This window comes from Sebastes umbrosus, chromosome 15, assembly GCF_015220745.1.
Source record: "Sebastes umbrosus isolate fSebUmb1 chromosome 15, fSebUmb1.pri, whole genome shotgun sequence".
Lineage (NCBI taxonomy): Eukaryota > Metazoa > Chordata > Actinopteri > Perciformes > Sebastidae > Sebastes > Sebastes umbrosus.
In genome coordinates, this window is record NC_051283.1 from 8,659,588 (window position 1) to 8,679,669 (window position 20,082).

At 40.0% G+C, this 20,082-nt stretch overlaps 1 protein-coding gene across 2 annotated transcripts; it reads right to left on the reverse strand.

Annotated features, from left to right (window-relative positions):
* On the reverse strand, positions 1 to 12,791 carry tmem222b (transmembrane protein 222b). 2 transcript variants are annotated; one of them, XM_037795156.1, is made up of 6 exons: positions 12,627 to 12,791; positions 9,691 to 9,775; positions 8,446 to 8,477; positions 8,246 to 8,342; positions 8,027 to 8,157; positions 1 to 94 (listed from the first exon to the last, which is right to left on the reverse strand). In XM_037795156.1, exons 1-6 carry the CDS (start codon positions 12,743 to 12,745, stop codon positions 70 to 72), a joined length of 489 nt encoding a protein of 162 aa, XP_037651084.1. In that variant the 5' UTR covers positions 12,746 to 12,791; the 3' UTR covers positions 1 to 69. The 2 variants fall into 2 exon arrangements, with proteins under 2 accessions (XP_037651084.1, XP_037651083.1); XM_037795155.1 differs by lacking the exon at positions 1 to 94 and adding an exon at positions 4,479 to 5,362.
* Positions 12,792 to 20,082: the final 7,291 nt, after the last annotated feature.

Sequence of the window (20,082 nt, forward strand, 5' to 3'; positions counted from 1 at the left end):
TACAATAATAGACATCTTTATTGGTATTATAGCTGTAAGTGATAAACACATTCAGAGTTCACACAGTCTTCAAATTCCCCGTGGGCTATATGATCTGCAGCATAAAAGATATTTTGGGGATTAGAGGAACAAAAGAGGGTTTTGAAATTGCAGACTGGTATAAGTATATATGGATAGTGGCACTAATAATAGCATCCCGACTGTCTTTTGTCAGCGGACTGGACCTCTGTGGTCTCCACATTCCTGGACCTGCTGCCTCTTGGATACAACGAGCAGCAGGAAACATCTAAAACCATTCAAAGCATCTCCTCTCAATATTGCATTCTTGCACACGCACTCCAATAAAGGACTGGATTTATCTTCACAAGTTCTCCTCCTAAAATATACATATATATATATATATATACATATATATGTTTATATGTCAGAAGCAGTGATAATGACAATGTTGTGTGAGCTGATCTCAAAGGGCCATTCATTCATTCATTCATTCATTCATAGCTCAAAATGTAATGAATGAGCCGTTTCACTAAAGAAAACAAGTTACATATTCAAGGACAGTTGGTCTCCCATTTTCCGACGTTTAGCGCAATTACACAGAACCAAAAAAAGGGTTTTCACGTTTCTGTTTGTTTCTATAGGTATTTTCCAGTTTGGACAGAGACGTAAAATGTCCCTGCAGTTTAGACATAATGAGCGTATTTCCTGATTTCTTTTTTTAAACCATTCTGTGCATGCAACTGAAATGTTTCATTCCCTTTGGTGGAAGTGTTCTCTGGGCTCTATAAGCACAACATGTGAAGACATTTACAAAATTGGTCAAACTGGCTGAGAAGTGAGTTTTACTAAATCATACTATATCTAGTGTTTGGGACTTTTTTGCAATAGACTCCATTATATTTTTAGGAAAAAACAGAAGTCCCGTGTGCCCAAACACTAGATACAGGACCTTTTTCTCAAACCACCCCACTCCCACTCCATGACGGAATGAAGTCCGTTTGTAGTCACACTCACAGCTGAATGGTGTCGGGTATAAACAAAGAGTATAGAAGCAAAGACGCAAAACTCTGGTGCATTTTTGACAATGGCGCTGCGGTAGCGCTGCCGCCTTATGGACTGAAAACGCCAATGAGTCCATAGCCAGGAATGTATAAAGAGACGTCTGTAAATCAGAGGATCATTTTTTTTCGACGTAAATCAACTTCCCAGTACAAACACTTAAATAGCCCTCATTTAAATCGTTAGAAAATTGAACTAATTACCAAATCCAGAGTTATTTTCCTCGGTATAATAAACATGCTAAAGACCCACGGGACTGCAACGCAGTATTCTGTATTATATGTATTCTGCCAGCTTACTGCTAAATGTATGCGGCTGTAATAATGGATATATTGGCTGTAATTCATCACTTTTATCATCTTATAATACACCCATGGGCTGTATGCTGTAAGCCTGTACCGTGGTGGATGTATTAACGTCTCTGTTCCCAAACAACCGGCTATCGGCCAGCAGCTAGTAGGGAACCCAAAACAATGTTTCTATATCGAGTATCCACCGTTCATTTTCCATTTCCAAGTCCTCGTTTTAATGCGTTGAGAAAATGACTCTAATCTACAGCATCTGCAGCTATACACGAACAGTACAGTGCATCAAATCAACATTAACTTAAGCAGGCCTGTTACAGTCTAATATATTATTTATTCTTGCCGGCAAATCACATAAAAACTTGAACGAGATCAAGAGAAAAGATGTTGAGTAATAAATATAGAAATCAATCACCAGGCAGTCGGCTGCAATGAAAGCATGCAGCTGATTAGTAATCAAGAAGCCACAAAAAGACAAACACGACCTTCTTTCTTTCAAACACTCGACTTGCATGCATGCAACACACACATGCTGGCATGCGATCACATGCTCTCGCCGACCGCCGTGTGCATGCCTAACGCACACACGTGATCAAACACACACACACACACTCACTCACTCACTCACTCAGGCATAAATCTTGCCAAGCAGAGATGATACGCAGAAGTGGAGTAAAAGGAACAAAAATTACACCGTAAATTATTCAGAGGATAAGTCTGTAGGACGAGCGATCAAGTTTGCGAAATATATAAAAAGCACCTGGTGTACTACTGTGTAATGTGTGATCAAATATTTACAGGCAACATGGGTGAAATGCACACAAGAGGCCACGGAATATCAGCTTTCAATAAAAGCCCAATGAGGAGAGGAAAGTGTAGAAAACTGGCACTGTGTTAGCCCTGACGTTAAACCCTTAAAATAAAATCTAATCTATAAGATCACACTTAAATGACTTTGGATTACTGCAGGATGTTGGCCGCTATACATCAAAGCTTGGTGAAACAGCGCTGACATTTCACAGTGACCTTCGAATCTGATCTGCAGAGGTGGAAAACAGCAGGAGCGACGCTGGTCCGGCGCTGGGGGGACTGGGGATATTCAGCAGGGGTTGGTGGGTGTGAAAACCTGAGGATCCTGGCTACCTGCTGCTTCTGGCAGCACCGCGGACAAAGAGGGGGCTCAACACTTTTTTTTCTGTTTGATTGCAAACAATGAGGGGATTTGAATCTACTCATGACAGCCATGGCAACGGATTTCGACTGCCAACCATCATGTGGAATTTTTTCTTTTCTTTTTTTTTTTTTTTTTTTTTTTTTTAAACGCGTCAAAAATAACTACAAAAATTAGAATATAATACATAAAGAGAGGTCATTTTTTTAGGCACTGACTCCTGCTTCTTCCCGTGAAGTCAAAATTTGTAATGTAAAAAAAAAATATCTCTCAGCTTGAAAAAAAAAATGAAATCAGATCAGGTTTCATGACTCGGACACCAAAAGGCTTTTCATTCAATAACTTTGGAGTCACCAACGAGCTGCTCCGCTAAAAGAATAAGTCAGACATTCAAGGACACAGTTTGAGTTGGTCTCCCATTCTCCTACATTTGGCCAAACCTGTCTCCTACAAAATTGCATTCCCCATACAAATAAACTGCATTCTCAATTACGTTTTGAGGGAAACGTATTTTCTCCCGGATTACGGTCGCAGTTTTAAACAGTTTAAGATGTGGTTAATGTGCATGTACATTGAAACGAAACAAAAGAACACAATAACACTATTTAGGCTACATCCACACTAATACGTTTTCGTTTTAAAAACAGAAACAATCTCTGCCTATAGGAGCGTTTTCGGGCTGTTTCTGAATTAATCTCCGTCCATACTACCACGCCTGAAAACGCATATCACAGTCCACCATTCACATACACTGGGTGTAAACAGAAAGCAGCGCTGGACACGGGAATTGATACAAAGTGCATGTAGGCAGTAGTAGCATTACAGAATGCAGAATTTAACTGCACAACGGCTGCTAGCAGAGACAACAGGGTCACTAACCCTATTTGTTATCTATGTTGAAATCAACCACTGGTGGTCGAGGCCATGGATGTATAAAGAGAACTAGATACAGTGTTGGAGGCTGGCTCCCGTTCATTCCTATGAGAGTTGCTCAGTGGCGCATGAAGACAAAATAGCTCGACTGCTGAGAGATAAAGTACCCGGATCATCCGGGTACTTTATTTCTTGCATCCAATAAGCCCATAGAGCAGTTGCAGTAGCGTTTCTTTTAACGCCGCTTCCTTTGGTCTGGGTCTCATTCAAATGAACGGAGGAAGGATTAGGCTATTTGTGCATTTAACAACTTTTAAGACCTAATGATTTGAATAAGGTCTATTCAAGTGTTCGTACTGGGAAGTTGATTTACCTAAAAAAAAACTATCTGCTGAGTTACAGACGTCTCTTTCCCAATGTAAGTCTATGGGAAAAAGAATTTTTGGACCCAATGACATCACGTGACGGAGTTGTAATTCCACCGTTTGGCCACTATAAAAACTTGCTTCAAAGCCCAGTGGACTTCCTGGAGTCTTGATTATACCACGGAACTTTCAATGATGGTTGCTCGTTATATACTACGTCACGTGCTGCGGCTTCTATTACAAACGTATTTGCAATACGTCAAAGACAAAACGCAATCCGCGACAAAATACGCTTCCTCCTAAAACGTAACTGAGGAATGCAGTTTAGTTGTATGGGAACATCATTTTTTAGGAGGCAGGGCTAATTCAACACATTCTCACTCACAACTCGTCAAATACCGCCGTTTGGTCAGTGCCCGTCGGAATCGGAGACCGACGCACGGGGTACCCCTCTTGCATTACTTTTAGACGGGTCAGGGATGCTGTGTCAATATACGCTATGTATGTAACATACATAGTGCCCTTTCAAAATAAACTTCCGTAGCCACACAATCACTTAGTTAGGGTTAGTTTTTTCCGCGGTATTTGACGAGTTGGGAGTGAGAACGGGTTGACTGATTTGGCACAAGTATAGAAAACCAAAAAATCGTAACTATTCTGTTGTAGGTATTTTTCCAGCCACATTCATTGAGGTTGCTACAATCGTTGCATTGATGATTTGTAGTTAAAAGGTATGAAAACATCCTATTAAAAGTAGTACCATGAGGTGGATACATGTAAATGCATGTACAACATATCTCTGAGAAAATATTTCTTTTTAGAAGATGCAGCCTTTTTTTTGATATGAGTTAAGTAAGAAAATGCACAAAAATTACAAACCGCTCTGGCGTATTGAGCTGTAAGTTGCAGTAGAGCTACATTAGATCAGGCATGAAATGCAATAAATTCCCTAGAAAGGCATCTAATTGATTTAACATGTTTGTGCTCCCCGGTATATAAAAATGGCATCCTGGAAGCACTGAATCATGGGATTACACTCCCAATCCATTACAAAGTAAAATCATCAGAAATCTGAAAAGCAAGGCATGAATGTGTTCCCAACAACGTACATGTTCCTCTGTTCAACTATCAATGCGACGACAACAACGTCGACACTGTGCAGGTGGCGATGGCTTAAACCTGCTGTTAGGCTTTCAATAATCATAATCCATTAAGTGTGTTTGTGTTGTTCTGGTAGTCGTGGTGTCTTCTCTCTCAATAAGTGACTGAATATAAATGACTTTCCATCACTAGGACGTTCCAGCTTCACCACTGGAGTAACACCAGGCTTCCCACACACCAAGCATGTGTTGGTCATTCTTCTGTTGGAGGTAAGTAGTCTTTATCTCGTCGATTACTTCCGCCCGACACCGTGCGACGACCCCCCCTCGTTGGCTAAAAAGGTCAACCCCACATCCGACCTGCGGGGGTTCCCGCTGTGTCTTTGACCCCGCCTCCCAGGTCACCGCAGGTTCATGGCCACGACCACTGTAAGGATGATGCCCACCAGCATCAGGAAAGGCAGCCAGGTCTTCAGAAAGCCCGCACAGCTGGATCAGGGCAGAGAAACACCCACAGAGAGGAGCAGAGAGAGACAGATACATGAAGGTGAGGAGAAGAAACTAATCTAATGGTTGTAGGATTTTTTCCCCCCACTCATAGTCCTGATAATGTCCTGCTGAACACAAATCATCAATAACCCTGCACTTGCTGTATGACATCTGTTTCAGTATGGACAATATTACTGATGTCGATTTTTCTTGTAAAAACCCCATTTACCCCGTCTGACAAGCGGAACATGTAGCTGGTTCTCATACATCGTTTGTAGCTATACCTACAAAAAGGCAATGCACTGTAAGGGGCTGATGACACAGACGACTCACTACAGGAGCGGCCGCTTCAAAAACGCCCTTTGGCAAAGAGCATCAGGCAAAACACTGATGCACCTGTGGAGCGGGGTTGAGTGCTTAACCTATGGCTTAACCGGGCAATAAACGGAAAAATGTGCTCTCTCTCTCTCTCTCTCTCAAAGACAGTAGCCTACATGAGTAGTTATTTTAACCCTTAACCTAAAAAAGTACATTTGTTGCCTAAACCTAACCAAGTTTATTTTGAAAAACGTGTATACACTGTATAACGAGTGGAAATTGTCACGTGTTGCTGTCGGAAAACGCACAAAAACTGAGGAATAACTTTTCGTAACATATCATGCAAACTGTTGTTTTGCAACTAAATTAAATTTAAAAGCAGTTTAAGCTTGCTGACCAAACATTTTAGCTAACTGACTACCATAGACTACAAGTTTGAAGTGCCGACTCTTAGCATTCATTTTACAGTGTTCCATGTCTGAAGGTCTATAACACAGAGACGTGATGCTCTGCCAGGCCTGTACAGCAGCCATCTCCTCATCCTGCTCGGTTCAGGAGCTTCAGCAGGTGGAACACCTGTTCAGTTGGACTACGATCAGGTGACTGTGTGATACGGTCTGTCGAGAAGATCTCCTGCTGTATTGTCCAAAAAATTGGGAGACTATTCCTACAATGTTTACCTACTATGGATGTGAACACCCTCAAACAACCTTTAGCTTCATAGCAATCAGTCATCATTTCATTTTAACCCTTTGAACTCTGCAATAGAAATGGTCCGACAGTGCCTACATTGATATTTTTGCTTATTGTGATATCAATTCTTGGAGTATCTTCAAATACTTCATATCCCTAAAATCTGTACAACCTAAACTGAAATGTTATGTCAGTCAAGAAACTATAATAATTGACAAAAGTTTTGAAATTGTGTCATAAATAATACAAAATAAATCATAAAATGTTACTAAATAAACACAAAATACATATTGATCCAAAAGATTTCTAAATGTAGAAACATGAACAAAATATTTCTTAGCACTCGTTGACACAAAGTTCAGACTGAAACAGTACAGTGAGTGAACACAGCGAGAGTGAAATTTGTATTTGTGCTCATCATACAGTACGGTAACTATTTTTAATGTAACAGAGTGAAACTTAATGTGGAGGCAACACTGTCTCCAAAACCACTGGTTCCCAACCTGGAGGTCCCGGCCCCCACTAGGGATCTCTAGAGCTTCCAGGGGGGGTCACATGGCCTTCTTGATTTAAGGGGTGTAAGTTTTTAAAATATATACAGTTGGCCTAAATCTCAGCATTTCATTCATTATGATGAATAAAAGTTTGGATTATTATTCAGGATATAAACAGGATAAGGGCACGGTGAACACAAGTTATATTCATAGTCTTTCCTCTTTGATTAACAACCTCGTCCTGCATTAGAAAAGTACGCAGTTAAAACAACCAAAGAGCTAATAGAACAATGGCCAAGTGTCAGCGAAAAGAAAACACTTAATTTGTCAAAAAAAGAAACCCATTAAGTATGTATGATTGTTAAAAAAAAAAAACCAAAAAAACAGTGTATTAGCGACATCTGTGGCTAATGTATTAAAAGTTCCTAAAAATAAGAGGAAAACTCATCTCTGATGCAATATGCACAGGAATTAATCATCAAAATCACTCTTTCTACACAAACTTCCTGCAGTTATTACGTTCACTATTTGGGGTTAATTGTACAGTTTATCAGTTGTTCTGTACCGTTATTGTTATACATTGAATATAATATGAAATATCCCTTAAATGTGTCACTTAGTCAGGGGTCGTCAGTTTACTCAATGATAAAAAAAGGGAAAAAAGTTGTGAACCACTGTCCTAAATATTAAGTTCCCAAACAACTATTTTTATTAATGGATTAATTTATAATTCCTGCAACTCCACTGAGTTGAACAGAGAGGATTCCACACCACCAGATCAATATCACGTTACAACAGGAAGATGTTTTTCAAGTTATAACAAGATATTTTCACGTTATTACGACATACAACGTTAGGCCTATACTTATTCATCCTGTTATAGGAATGAGGAAACGGTGCACGGAGAACAGATAAATTGAGGAAATGGCTCATTTACATGATTTGATTACGTACTACTTCATGTTTGGTTTGAGACGGTGAGATTCTGCTGTTATTGACCACGGTGGATGACATTGTGATAAGTATGCGTACGCTAAGATGCATCCAAGCTGGTCATCAAATCGTAATATTACCGCTGCATGGAACGCTGTATATATATCAGTCTAACCCCAGCAGCAAACACTATTCCCAAAGCCTGGACATGTTGCCCCGTTCTTACCTGACGTGTTTTCCATGGATCAGAGCAAGCAGGCAGAGTTTGACCATGTTCCACGAGGTGCTGTTTTCATAGCGCATCAGATTCAGAGCCATGGCGACATGTGAGTGACAGTTGTCACAGCACAGGTTGTGCTTCGGAGAAAAAACAAAGAGTACAAATCATTCCTGGTGTTTTCACTTTTATACAGTTAATGAAAAGACCACAAGAACACTTATTTACCATCCTGTGCTTGTACTCCTCTGAAGCATCGTGTACCGCCGTGTCCCAGGCATTGGAGCCACTAGCGTAGACTTTGCTAACGTCAAGCACCCAGTACCTACAACCAAACAGAGGACGAGCGTCAGGACAAAACAGGTATTTCTCTGTAGCAATATGTAACAGCGTGATCACAACAATCCCAAATATTTTCATTTACTTACTTTGTCGGTTTCCCAAAAGCCATGTTGTCTTCCTGCAAAAAAAACAAGAACATTTGAATTGCTATTTATTATTTCAAAACAGATTAAGTGATCACTTTGTGTACTCATGTTTCTTTAATTCGCCTGTCCTTTATGTTGTAATACACCAACACTACAGGCAAACATTTCTAATGAAGTGATGAACAAATCACATGTGCACTGATGCTTTTGGGCTCCCTGGGCGAATATGTAATTTAGATGGTTTAGCATAACTAATTCAGAAAATGTGCCTCACATCCTGTTTGTATTCACCAACAATGGGTCCTAGAATCCGTTAGGCCGCGGTCAGACAGACAACAGCACTGCGTGGGTAAACACAAAGCCCCCTCATTCATGTGAATGGGATCACTGCTTTGATACAGCCAAGAGGTGCCAAGTATGCCGAGGACTTTGGCGAAACAGTGCAAGCACGACATCATCCGACAAGGCGTTATGTTGGCCAATCAAAGACATGCAAGTGCACCTTCCTGGTAGATGATGACACTCCAGAGTTGTAAAATCCTTCCTCTTACACCGCTGTGCAGTGTTTTAGTGTCTGCTTTTGTACGGATGGATCTGTTACTCAAACTGAACTTCATGGATCATATTTCAAAGTGTGTAATAGACCCACCTGTCCACCAGAGGATAGCGTGTCAGTGTCATGTTTTGCCTCGCCAAGGTGTGAATACTACAAGCGTATATGTAGGTGCAGTAGCCTACCAGCAGGGGGCAACAAAACCTCTCACTTAGGTTTACGCAACAAAATACGTACGGAAACAACGTAAACATCACTACGGAAAACGTGTGACGTAACTTAACTTACAAAACAAAACACCGGTCTTGAACACCGGTCTCCTGGGTGAAAGTCCTGTGATTGTCAGACCGGCCCACCATAAGCAGTCTCTCTCACTTTTTATTCTACGTCACTACCTCTGAGTGTAGCATATTCACACGGATGTGTTTACATTGCAGTCAGTACAGACTAGATGGCGTGAAAATAACACGCTTAAAGCAAGAACGGTGTTCTTATTACACGTTTTTGCCTCGTGCATTATTGTGTCATTCCCATTCCTTTTTGTGCAGCCAGGCTGCTCTGGTACCTGAAGCAACAAACCACCACCAACGCAGCCCCTTGAAATCTTTTCAATGCGTTTGGGTAGAGCCACTGTATTTCACATTTAACACACACAGGCCATAATGTTCTACAGCACCGCAGTCATTACTCACTGAGACAAAGTAAGGTCCGGCAAAGTCCCGGATGATACCCGTGGAAGTGCAGATTCCCATGTGGCCAATGAATGGAAACAGCCATCTGAACAAAGAACAAAACAAAACATGCAAATTTAATATTACAACAAAAAAATAGCATTTCTGTGACAATCCCCAGAAAGATGAACACACAATTAAATATTAGTGGACATGGGTCCACACAAGGACAGTCAAGGCCAGTGTGAGATGTTTAAAGGTATATAGTTTGGGTGTTTTGAAGTGGAGTTGTATGAGGTACTTATCCACAGTCAGTGTATTACCTACAGCAGATGCGAAACAGACAGGAGTTACCACACAGAAGCAAAGCAATGTACAGCTGTGGACGGGGCCGGCAGCAAAACGTAAGTGTACACTATATTTAGAATATTTTCGACGGCTTACCTTGTGTGAGACAGCTATACAGTCTATGTTTCTGACGGGGAACTGAAGCAGTAAAAATATGCTCTCACCAAAGCCACCAGACTCCATCGAAAAAAAACAGTAATTTGACCTCGCAGAACACGAGAGTTACTGATCTATCGCTGCCTCGATCGGTTAGTTAGTTTGTGTTATTGTGTGACTTTAGTGACGTTAGTTTGAGTTAGTCACACAATAACACAAACAAACTAACTGATCAAGGCGGCGGTAGACCAGCAACCCCCCGTGTTCTGTGAGGTAAAATTACAAGTTTCTTTCAATGGAGTCTGGTGGTTTTGAAGGGAGCATAGATGGACACAACAGCTTCAGTTCCCTGTCAGAAAGGGCTGTCTGAAGCAAAGCAGTACATCGCTTTGCTTCTGTGCGGTAACTCCTGTCTGCTTCTCCAAACTGGGGGCGTGCCGACCGTCATCTACTGTAGGTAATACACTGACTATGGATAAGTACCTCATACAACCCCATTTCAAAACACCCGAACTATACCTTTAAAAAGGGACTGTTTGTAACTTCTTACACGTATAAATCAATCCGGGTCGGTGTCCCATGCGCGCTCGCGTGTGGCTACGCTGTTCAGACTCAGACTCCAACACAAACTACACGGAAGCACCAAAACCGCAAAGTTCTATCTAGTGAAGCCCGTCTGTTAAACAGTGTTGACTGCGGTCGGAGGACGTGGGGGAGACCGTAGCTTTGGTCTCCAGGGCCGGAGTCTCTGCTCCTCTGCCTGCCTGCCTTCACTCAGCTCGCTCCACCTCACGTGCATGCGCACATACTACACACTGCAGAAAAGTTAGTAGCTCTGAGAATATCTAGTGAATGAACAGTGGACGTTTGTGCAGAAATAACTGCTGCAGCTCCTCCAGACCAACAGAGGTTTCCCATTTCCCACGTCTTGTGAAGGGACGGGGCTCCGCAGAGAGAAACGTTATCGTCTCCGACCGGGTGCCGGTGTCTCCCTCCTACGGTCGGGAGGCTGAGGCAGGAAAAGCCAACACCAGGATCAGCAGTGATTCATGGAGAGACCTTCATCTGGTCAGCTAACATTACTGCCAAGCAGGTGAAATATAGAGTGATATTGTGGTTTTAGCTGACGTGTGTCGCCTCACTGTTATGATGGATGCTCACTCACATTCAGGTAGCGCGTGCACACGGGCGAGCGCGAGCAACAGGACACTAACTTTCATTGACTTAACGGCCACAGGTGTCGCTGTTACAACCAATTTCTGATTAACAGTCCCTTTAAGTGTTAAATACAAACTTATTGTAGTCGTGGTAGGCCTCAAGTTATTGTACCATGAAAATCTCATACTCTTACAACCCTATATGGGACATGAGAAAAATGTTTTTGTTGTTATTGAATTAGTACTGAGTTACACAACTGCCTGCACTTATCAATGGAAGACAATAAATAATAATAATAAAGGAAGCAATAATTGCAAAAGTTGTGGTAATATATTCTCTACCTCCACCAACACCAAACATAAACATTCACACACTTTTGGAGAACCACTGCTCTATAGGAATATCATTAAAATAATAATTCCGATACTTAGCAAGTTAAAAAACTGTTTTAAAACATGAAAATATGCCACTGAGATATTGTATTTGGGCATTATAACTAACTTCTGACGCCAAATAAATGACTTTATGCACAATATGTTTCAAATTTCCAGTATGTAAAATCATTTTTGTGTTGTCATGGTGTTAATTGGCTTTCTAATTAATGTTTAATTATCTAAATGCATTGAAATAAGCTTCCATTTTCAATAATACTCCTAACATTTAAACATTCATAATTCATATTAGTGACTCTGACTCTAACCAACAGCTAGGCCACACAATTACAACACATTAATCACAATCACAACACATTAATCAAAGGAAAGCAGCAACAGGATGTGTATTGTATTGTATTCTACCTCCACCAACACACCAAAAAAAACACATTCACACACTTTTGGAGAACCACTGCTCTAGGAATATCATTAAAATCATAATTTTGATACTTGGCAAGTTAAAAAACTGTTTTAAAACATGAAAATATGCCACTGAGATATTGTATTTTGGCATTATAACTAACTTCTGACGCCAAATAAATGACTTTAAGCACAGTATGCTTCAAATTTTCAGAATGTAAAATCATTTTTGTGTTATTATAGTTTACATGGTGTTAATTGGTTGGTTTAATTGGTTAATTGGCTTTCTAATGATGTTTAATTATCTATATGCATTTAAATAAGCTTCCATTTTCAATAATACTCCTAACATTGAGACATTCATAATTCATATTAGTGAGTCTGACTCACAGTAACAACACATTTACAACACATGAATCACATGTATAACACATTAAAGGGAACCAGCAACAGGAAGTGTGTTGTTGTTGTATTGTACTCCTGCTAGCTAAGCTAAGCTACCGAAGGTGTCACTCCGTCTCTCGTCCCGCCTGACTGGCTCGGTGGACGGCGATAACTCACGATAACACGGGGATGGGCGTCCACACCACGCAGTACGGATAGCGATGCGTCTCCGGGTTGATCTTCTCAGACGCTATGCGGTAATTCTTCATGGTGTCTTTCTCAACAACATCCGCCATCACCAGCTGTGGAAGATGAACTTCATCTGTTCCACTCACATCTGCGTCAAGCGACACGAATACACGCAACACCACCGGAAGTGTTGGGGTTTTAAGCTTCAAAATAAAATTCAACAGGTGTAGTTTTGGTAAGAAATACGGGCTAAGTGGAGATACGCGCCGTCATAAACGATTCTAATATTTATTTAGTATTATTTTAATATCTGGGGGAACTTTAGTAAAAAAAATAAAAACTGATGTGTTGTATATTTAGCATGGAAGGTCAATGTACGTTTTACTTTGAAAGGTACAGTCGAGACCGCTTTCTCTTATTCCCGCTACATTGGCACCCGCAGCAACTTCCGGAATGTATGCAAGCCATCAAGAGGAATAGATCAGTCTGGGAAAAGTTTTGTCAAACAAGCCAGTTATTAAGTTTAATCTTCTTATTTCATATTTAAGCTGTTCAAATTACACCCATTTTAACTACCCTTTTCCAAAGTAATTAAGCTATTTAATTGATTAATAGTATAGTACTTAAAATCATTAAAATGTTCTTTCTGAAGGTGTCAATTATGATAGTCTAATAATGATAATAATAATAATAACTTATAATAACTTGGATCTACCACAGAGTGGTGATCAAACAAGTGATGAAGTGATGGAAAATATATGTTTACAACAAAATCATAATTATATCCTATATGATGAATCAAAAACACACAAAGTTCTCTGGTTCCAGTTTCTTCAATGTTAACATTTGCTGCTTTTTCTCAGTTTAATATGTAAATTGACTATCGAAATAAAGAAAACAGACATGTCAGCCTGGTGTTTAAGAAATCACGATGGGCATTTATCACCACATTTTTGTAGACAAATGCTGGACTAATTAAGAAAAGAGTTGGCAGATCAATCAGCAATGAAAATATCATGAGTCGCAGCCGTAGCTACTAGCCTTTCTGACTTCATAGGGGTCAAGGGTCAACATCTAGGATTTTAATTATTTACAAAAGCATTGAAGAGGCCAGTGGTTCCCAACCTGGGAGTCAGGACCCCTGAAGAGGTAGCGAGATAAATCTGAGTGGTCACAAGATGACTAAAGAAAATTATTATTTTTCTTGTGAAATACTTTTACATCTTTAGGCCGTTGAAATGATTGACTGAGGCTGTAGTGATATATGGATTCATATTAAGAAGTTATGAGCCAAAACATTTGGCAACCACCGGTGTTTAATGAGAAATTACTGGACTGGACTTAATGATATCACAGAGAGGAGTAGTCAGGTTTCGTATGCAGAGTGATTTATTTCAGAAGCAGATTTCTTATCATTTCTGTCTTAATTCTGTCTGCATTTGTGAGTGTGGTTTATGCTCTGCAACGACAGAAACAAACTTATTAACAATAAATCAAACCATCAACAGATAGTGTGCACTAAAACAGGTGAATCAAAGAATTAAATAACTAACTTACAGGACACACACACATCATGTTGGAGGTCAAAAGAGTGAACAAAGGGAGGAGGGCAGCATACAGTATAGCTATAGGGCATCTGATTTAGTTGAAGTGATTGCACCTGAGGGGGGGGGCGGTTCTTGTCAGACAGCAGCATTTGTTTGTTTTATCCTCCCTGTCTCAGGTGTGGTCATGTGATCTCAAGCGGGACAACTTGACGTACACAAAAACACGATGCAAAGATGATTTACAGCAAAGCATTATAGCTCATTTTGCTCTCAGTATGTGGAACGCCAATAGGGTTACGTTGTTTGAGATAAAAGTTAGAGATAAATATCTATACTTTAACCTCCCGACACGAACAACTAGACTTACAGCAACTTTCCCCAGTCACCGGGCCACATTATTTCATTTTCAATTGTTTATTGTTTGGGCATAGTTGTATGTATCGATGTGGTTGTACTGTATATACTATGGTATGTCCATTAAGCAACTTTGGGGAACACTCTCAACAATACTTGAATAATTTGTCAAAAATAAGTCCCAGTTTTGAGTTTAGACTGTATTGAACATTGGCACATTGTTATCATCCAAATTCAATCCAACCAGAAGCATTTTAAAGGGACTTCTGTCCGGTTTATAGCCAAAAGCCTCTATTTGATTTGAGTACAAAGAGAGCTCTCCTCCAGTACGGAGGAGGTGGAGCGCTGCAGCTATGCAAGAAGTTATCTATGGCGATGGTGGAACCGGGAAACAAAGATGAACCCAAGGGATCTGCTGGGGCCCTGTGTCCTCCATACTGGGTCCCATTAGATGTGACAGGTGATATATCGTATGAAGGGCAAAAACAAACTACTCAGCAAAAGCAGGCAGACGTTGATAAACGAAGGCACACTGGGCTCATCATCGGGGAGCTGAGGGAATTCTCCGGCAAAATGCCAATTCAATATCTGGCTGAGCCATCCGACCCAATTAGGCCAGGAGATGTGCTGCTGGAGGGACCCGTAGCTCGCTGACACGTTATCCTTTACAGTCAAAGGTTTGAAAAGTAAAAATGTCAAGTATCCGCTAGGTTCCAGTTCCAGCTCCCTGGACTGCGAAGAAATAAAACGAGGCTCTAATACTACACTTTTAGAAACCCATTTGAAAATCTGGATTTATCAGAAAGGTTGTGTAAAAGAGTAAAGAAGTAAGAAGTTGATTAAAGACAGAGGAAAATGACTCTCCGGGCAGTCATTTTAAAGCTACACAGCACTTATACATGTCATTTAAAAAGCTCCCAAGAGGTGATGTCTTTCATTAAAGGCTAATGAAACCTCATGAAATGTCATGCAACTTAAAAACACAACTCGCATAATGAATCAATCCATTGATTCAATGTAATTTGTTGCAATTGTTGATATTGATTTTCTGTTCAACAGTACGCTGAGCTTCAAATGTTGCATCTCTGAGGACTGGAGGGAGGTCATGATGTGCACGACTATTCCCAACAGGACAGAGAGGGAAACTGTCCCGGGGCCCTTCAGAGGACCCAGAGGTCCCAGCAACAATGTTTAGTTTGTGATCATTTGATTAATTGAACATTTTCAAAGGTAATTTGCACCAACACAGCAGAACATAAACTGAAATGATATAGAGGGAAAAAAAACAAAAAGAAAACGCCACTAATTTCTTTAACGCATGAATGCAACTTGCGATTTTTAGGTTGTAGCGGCCTCAGTTTCTAAAGCTAAAGTGAAGATATGAAACTATAAAACCTAAGGAGTCCATTGGTATCAACCATGTAATTCTAGCTTGTCAATAAGGAGGCTAAATAACGCTCCAAACTTGTGCTATATTTTGGCAAGGAAAAACTGGCATGGCCATTTTCAAAGGGGTCCCTTGACCTCTGACCTCCAGATATGTGAATGAAAATGGGTTCTATGGGTACCCACGAGTCTCCCCTTTACAGACATACCCACTTTATTATAATCATATGTAGTTTTGGAGCAAGTCATAGTCAAGTCAGCATACTGACACACTGACAGTTGTTGTTGCCTGTTGGGCTGCAGTTTGCCATGTTATGATTTGAGCATATTATTTTGTGCTAAATGTAGTACCTGTGAGGGTTTCTGGACAATATCTATCATTGTTTTGTGTTGTTAATTGATTTCCAATAATAAATATATACATTTATTTGCATAAAGCAAGCATATTTGTCCACTCCCATGTTGATAAGAGTATTAAATACTTGTCAAATCTCCCTTTAAGGTACATTTTGAACAGATAAAAAATGTGAAAATGTGAAAAATTAAAAGTTTTCTCAACTGTTTTTCCTGTTCAAGGTATCCATCCACAAAGCATAAATGATCACATTTGTTGGTGTCTGAATGAAGTACTTTCTGCTGTGAACAACATGGTACAAAAGGAAACACTGCCCCTCTGTGGAAATGCTGCAAAGCTACAGGACACATGGTATACGGGAGTCCTGCTGAGTCTTTGCATTCAGTTCAAACACACAAGAGTCACATTACTGGAAAACAGGTTGAACAAGTTAAAGAGATCTATGTAGATACTAAGATTTTTTTCTGCCCTTTTTAAAGACATATTATATTACTTTTTAGGGACTTTTTAAAGGTCCATTATGCACCATATAGAATATACTATTATATCAAAGTAATGATGATTTTTAGAGGTTTTTGCATTTGTGCATTTATTTATTAACATACATTTAGTCTTTAATTTCTAGCAAATATACAGAATGTGTTTCATGTTGTACTTCAGCTGACTCCTCTTTCTAATCTGAAGACATGGCGCCCTCATCTGGTCAGAACAGCACAGCACAGTGTGTCCCTGCATCAGAACCATATAAAGTACATCATATACATCATAATGATGTCATCAGGGTTATTTTTTCAGACTTGATTAAGAATGTTTATACGGGTCCCTACAAAACTGGCAACGTGCAGCAAAAGATTTTCAGTCAAGTCAAAAATATAACTGAATACATCAGTAAATAATATTGTTAGATACATAATTAAAATAGTTTAAAATGAAACAAACCTTTAAACTTTTAACTGGAACCAACATGGCGGCTCGTTTTTTCTCCTATATTACAAAAATAGTTCACAGAAATGTGTTTCTGAAAACATTTTACGCAAGAAATAAACCATGCAGTTGATGAATCTGTCTTTATTTTAGATCGACAACGGTTAGTTTAAAAGTTTCTCGGGAGTTTCCCGAGGTGGCGAGTCGCGCCGAACGCCCCTGATTTACATAAAGTAGCCTAGACCTCAACTTTATGCAAATGAGGACGGGGCGACGTGACGGCCATTTCTCAAATCGCACCACCACGCTACCAGAACGGCTGCTTACATAGACAATGAATGGGAAGCGTGGAAAAGACCATTAGAGCTGATAACGCCGTACGGACCGATGACGCCGTTGTTATCTCTGTCAGCACTGTTGCTGTTGTTTGCACCGTTAGCTGCATGTTGAGAGCCGTGTGGAGGCAACAGACATGCTCCTAAACTCGCATTTAGCACCTTTAGCAATGAATATTTTTTTTTATAAAATATATAATAATATAATATATAATAATAAATATAAAATAAAAGTATAAGGTTTGTTTCATTTTAAACTATTTTAATTATTTATCTAACAATAATATTTTGCATGAAAAAAAATAATAATAACCCTGATGACTTCATAATGATGTCATTGGGGTTATTTTTTTTATTTATTTTTAACTCGAAAGATGTGGGCATTTTCCAGCCAGGAATGTTCAAAACCAAAATGAAAAACAAAAGATACTGTCAAGTTGCATCATGGGAAACGTACAATCTACTGGAGACTAAAAATCACAAGGGTATTTCAGCCTCTGCTGCTGCTGAAATTTTGACCATTCATTTTTTAAAGAAACTGAGTACCCTTTTAAAACTAGTCCTTATAATATGGTGTCAGTACTTAATATACAACTGAATGTTCTGATGCAGGGACACACTGTACTGTGCTGTTCTGACCTGATGAGGGCGCCATGACTTCAGAGTACAGTACAGCTGAAGTACAACATGAAACACATACTGTATATTTACTAGAAATAAAGACTAAATGTATGTTAATGAAAACTAGAATTTAATAACAGTGCAAATACATGAACTAAGCTCATATGCTCAATTGATGCAAAACCTCTAAAATCACCTTTACTTTAATATAATAGTGGTGCATATGGACCTTCACTGCTATAAATACAATGTCCTTTGATGCACGACTCATTTTACAACCTGTTAAGGTAAATCTTAGCGATCACCGCCTGTGGCTTGTGCTGAAATCAATATTTGAGCATATGGTTATTGACAGCGTTCCAGTGGATGCTCTGTAGTCAATGCTGCCAGCATGTTGGAGGCAGATCTACATGAGAGGAATGTGGAGCCTCTGAAAGATTTGTTAGGTGCTTTGTTGATGCAATTATAACGGCTCAAGTATCTCTGTAGAGACAGTGGAACGTCTTTGGCAGTGTGCGCTTACTACTGGCTGTCGTGATTGTTTGTCATGGCTTTTCTAAAACATCCGTGACAGATGTCTTCAGGTGCCGCCGGTATAAATGAAAATGAATGCACAGAATCCGTCAATGAAAGTGGAACTGCGGGTTATTTCAATGGCACCCTGTAGCTTAAGACTCTCCGCGTAGTATGGATCCAGATGTGGCAGGTAGATTCATGCAGCTGCAAGATGGGCTGGATGCTCTTTCACAGCATGCTGACAAAGTAGATAAAGAAAATGCATAACCATGTCTTTGTTGCCTCTTTACATTGTCTTTCTCACCCCCTGACCACTGAGCAGCTCACCACTGAAACTGTACAAGAATCATAGTAGCACTTTGTCTCAAACGATATGCTTTCTGGCCCTATTAGTTACACTCTTTTACTACCTTACAGATGTTCCCTGATGAATAAACAACATCCAGCTAAAAGCCACAATGCACAGAGCTTCACGCCTATCAGATGCTTCTACGTAAGTCATTAAATAATTCATAATTTGTTGCATATTTATTCTTCAATTACAGTAGCATGGTGCCTCCACGATGGTGTGGATCGCTGTGCCATTACCACCAAATGTCCTCTAGAGGGCGCCGTGGGGCAGACAATGATAACACCACTATGGAGAGGTCTCACGTCTGAACTTAAAGGGATAGTCCGGGTGTTTCGAAGTGGGGTTGTATGAGGTATATATCCAAAGTCATTGTATTACCTACAGTAGATGACGGTCGGTACGCCCCTAGTTTGGAGAAACAGACAAGAGTTTACCGCACAGAACTGAAGCAATGTACTGCTGTGGATGGGGACGGCAGCAAAATGTATTTTAGCCACCTAAAAGAAAGGTCCGCTTAAAAAAAAATTATATCACTTTAAGAGTACGCTATATTTAGAATATTTTCATCGCTTTACCTCGCTGTGAGACAGACCTTTCCGGTGGGGAGTTGAACTGAAAGTAAAAACTTATCTATGATCTCTTCAACAAAAACATTATACCGGTAGAGAAGTTTCACTTTCAGTTCAGTTTCCCGCCGGAAAATATTCTAAACATGTCATACACTTGAATGGATATTTTTAGCTGAGACTTTCTTTTAGGCGACCAAAATAAGTTTTGCTGACGGCCCCGTCTCGATCGGTTAGTTTGTTTGTGTTATTGTGTAAGTTTGGTTAGTTCAGAATCACCAAAGTCACGCAACCCCCGCAAATGCGATCGGCAGAAGTAAAAAGCTAACATTAGGCTATAAACTAACTACACCAGAGTCGCATGAGCGCGAGTATAAACAACGAGGATTTAAAGGCGGACAAGGCGTCGTGATGGCGTTTAGTCGTCTCATTTAACCACTTGTTAGCAACCGCCTTTTTTAAGACACGTACAAGCTTAAAAATTCACG

Coding starts and splice junctions, on each gene's coding strand:
- tmem222b (XM_037795155.1), bottom strand. CDS start 12,745: ATGGCGGATGTTGTTGAGAAAGACACCATGAAGAATTACCGCATAGCG. Junction 8,158..8,245: donor AGGAGTACAAGCACAGGATG/GTAAATAAGTGT, acceptor TTTTCTCCGAAG/CACAACCTGTGCTGTGACAA. Junction 5,363..8,026: donor ATCCATGGAAAACACGTCAG/GTAAGAACGGGG, acceptor GCCCTGATCCAG/CTGTGCGGGCTTTCTGAAGA.